Source organism: Numida meleagris, chromosome 26, assembly GCF_002078875.1.
Source record: "Numida meleagris isolate 19003 breed g44 Domestic line chromosome 26, NumMel1.0, whole genome shotgun sequence".
Classification (NCBI taxonomy): Eukaryota; Metazoa; Chordata; class Aves; order Galliformes; family Numididae; genus Numida; species Numida meleagris.
In genome coordinates, this window is record NC_034434.1 from 2,039,256 (window position 1) to 2,041,923 (window position 2,668).

At 68.9% G+C, this 2,668-nt stretch overlaps 1 protein-coding gene across 1 annotated transcript in view; it reads left to right on the top strand.

Annotated features, from left to right (window-relative positions):
* Nucleotides 1-146, top strand: part of TMEM101 (transmembrane protein 101) — a 2,439-nt gene extending 2,293 nt beyond the window's left edge. The window contains exon 4 of the mRNA XM_021377613.1: nt 49-146. Coding sequence (XP_021233288.1) covers nt 49-146 — 98 coding nt within the window. The remainder of the gene's footprint in view (nt 1-48) is intronic.

Sequence of the window (2,668 nt, forward strand, 5' to 3'; positions counted from 1 at the left end):
GGGGGGGGGGGGGTGGTCTGAAATCCCCGCTCCCCGTTTTTGTGGCAGCGGAAGGAGGAATCCTCCTGCTCTGTCGGGTGCTGCCTCGCGGGGAGCTCAGTGTGCGCTGCCGGGGGGCGTCCCCCTCCTCGAGGTGGGGAAACTGAGGCACGGGGTGCGCCGGGGGGGGGGGGCTGCCCCCTGCGGGCTGCTGGGGTTCTGGCTGCTGGATGTGGGGAGGGGCTGGCACCGGGGGCCGCGTCCTCGCTGTCCCCACCGTCCCTGTCAGCACATCGGAAGCGCGTGGGGCCGAGCAAACAGGGGCTGATAAGGGCAGCGGGGCCCCGCGGCCGTTAATGCGTCTCCGGCGGAAAGCGCAGGGCCATAAAGCGCGGGGAAGCGGCAGCGCCCTGTTTGCTCGCCCCGCTCCTTTCCGATGCGTGGGGCTGGGGGGGGGCTCTGCGTCCTGTCCCCCCCCCCCGCAGCAGCGTGCCGGGGGCCGCCTGCCCCCGCTGCCGGAGCCATCCTGTGACCTTTGGAAAACGGCTGTTTGCTGTCACCTGGGGGAAATAGAGCAGAAACGTCGCCTCCGTCTCCACGGAGGAGCCCGGGCCCCCTCTGCTCGGGGACGTGGGTGCTGCTGCAGGCCGGGGGTGGCACCGCCGCTGTCCCGGTCCCTCTGGGGATGGTGGGGATGGGTGGCAGTCGCTGTCCCCCCCCCTCGGGTGGGGCTGGGGGCTCTGGCGGCGCCGGATCCAACCTCGGCGTCCCCAGCACGCGGCCGCATCGATCCAATTAGCCTCGCATCGACGGGGGGGGGGGGGACGTGAAAGGTGACAGCGGCGGTTGGGGCTGCGGCTGCTCCCGTCTGCAGGGGACAGCAGGGGCCCCGCGCTGTGACGCAGGGTGGCTTTGGCCGCCCGTGTGTCTGCGTGGCTTCGCTGTGACACCGCGGTCACCGTGCGCCCGGAGGCCGCGTGCGTGCCAAGCGTGCGAGCGCACGGGGGGTGAGCCCTGCGGGGTGCCAGGCGCCGCGTGCCGCTCACCGGGCCGGACGCAGCCGTGGGGCCCGGGACCCCCGCGGTGGCAGTGCCACGAGCTGTGCCCACGCTGCTGCTTGGCCGGGTCACAGCGGCTCGGCCGTGTCCCCTCCTGCCGGGCGTGCAGCACCCTGCGGTCACCCAGCACCGCGTCCCGTCGTCCCATCCGTGCAGCACGCTCTCCAGGGACACCGCTTTGCCCCCCTCTCCCCTTGCTTCCACCTTGAGGTGGCTCTGGTGGTCCCTACGTGGTGCGTCACGTCCCAGACGGGCACCTCCGTGCCTCAGTTTCCCCCCGCGGCCGGGCCGGGTGATTGCTCGTTAATGCTAAATCCATAACGAATTAGCGAGGGGGAGGATGGAAAGGGCAGCTCATCCATCCTGCGGGCGGTGGCAGTGACGGCGCTGAGGTGGTGGCTCCGTGCTCTGCCGCGTGCCGGGGGAAACTGAGGCAGCAGGGGCACCACAGCCACTGCCGTGCGCTGTCCTGCACGCGGTCCCCAGGGGTGGCCGTGCCCGTGTCCCTCCCTGTGACTGATGTCCCCGTGTCTGTGTGCCACCGTCGCCTCCTGCGCCTCTCACGTGCGCCGTGGCTGTGCTGCATCTGTGGCTGCAAGCTGTGTCCCTGTGCTGTGGCTGTGGCGTGTTTGTGCCATCCCTGTGCCAAGCCTCGTGCCACGTTGGTGCCGTGTCCCCGGGCCGTGTCTGTGCGGTGTCCCAGTGCCACATCCGTGCTGTGTCCCTGTGCTTTGTCTGTACCATGTCCCTGTGCCATCTCTGTGTCCCTGTGCTGTGTCCCTGTGTCATGTTCATGCTGTGTCCCTGTGCCATGTCTGTGCCACGTCCCAGTGCCACATCCACACTGTGTCCCTGTCCTTTGTCCGGGCCGTGTCCCTGTGCAGTGTGTGTCCTTTGTGCCATCTCTGTGCCATGTCCCTCTGCTGTGATCCTGTGCCATGTCTGTGCCATACTCCTGTGTCCCTGTGCCACCTCCACGCCGTGTCCTTGTCCTGTGTCTGTGCCATGTCCCTACGCCATGCCCACAGCTGCATGCCGTGTCACATCCCTGTGCCACCTCCCCGTGCCACATCCAAGCTCCATCCCTGGGCCGTGTCCCTGTGCCACATCTGTGCCATGTCCCCGTGCCATGACTGTGCCGTGTCCCTGTGCCGTGTCTGTGCCACATCCACACTGTGTCCCTGTCCTATGTGCCATGTCCCTGTGCCATATTTGTGCCACATCTGTGCCGTGTCCGTGTCCCGTGTTGGTGCCACATCCCTGTGCCATATCTACATCCCCTCCCTGCCCCACGTCTGTTCGCTGTCCTTGTGCCACATCCACGTGTCCCGCCGCCAGCTGCGTGCCCTGTGCCACATCTGCGTGTGACATCCGTGCCCCCCCGCCCCCCCTTCACCATTCCCCCGTGGGCGCACCCCACGCTGGGGGCACTGGGACGCGGTGTTGGGAGCGCAGCAGAGCCGGGGGGTGGGGGCTGCGTGGTCCTCGGTGTCGTGGGTCGGTCACGGGCGAGGGAGGGAGGGAGGAGCCGGGGCCCCCCCGGAGGCTATAAAAGCAGGGAGGGCGCAGCAGCCGCCGTGTCCCCTGCGCTGTCACCCCACTGCCTGGCACCGTGAGTATGGGGGCTGCTG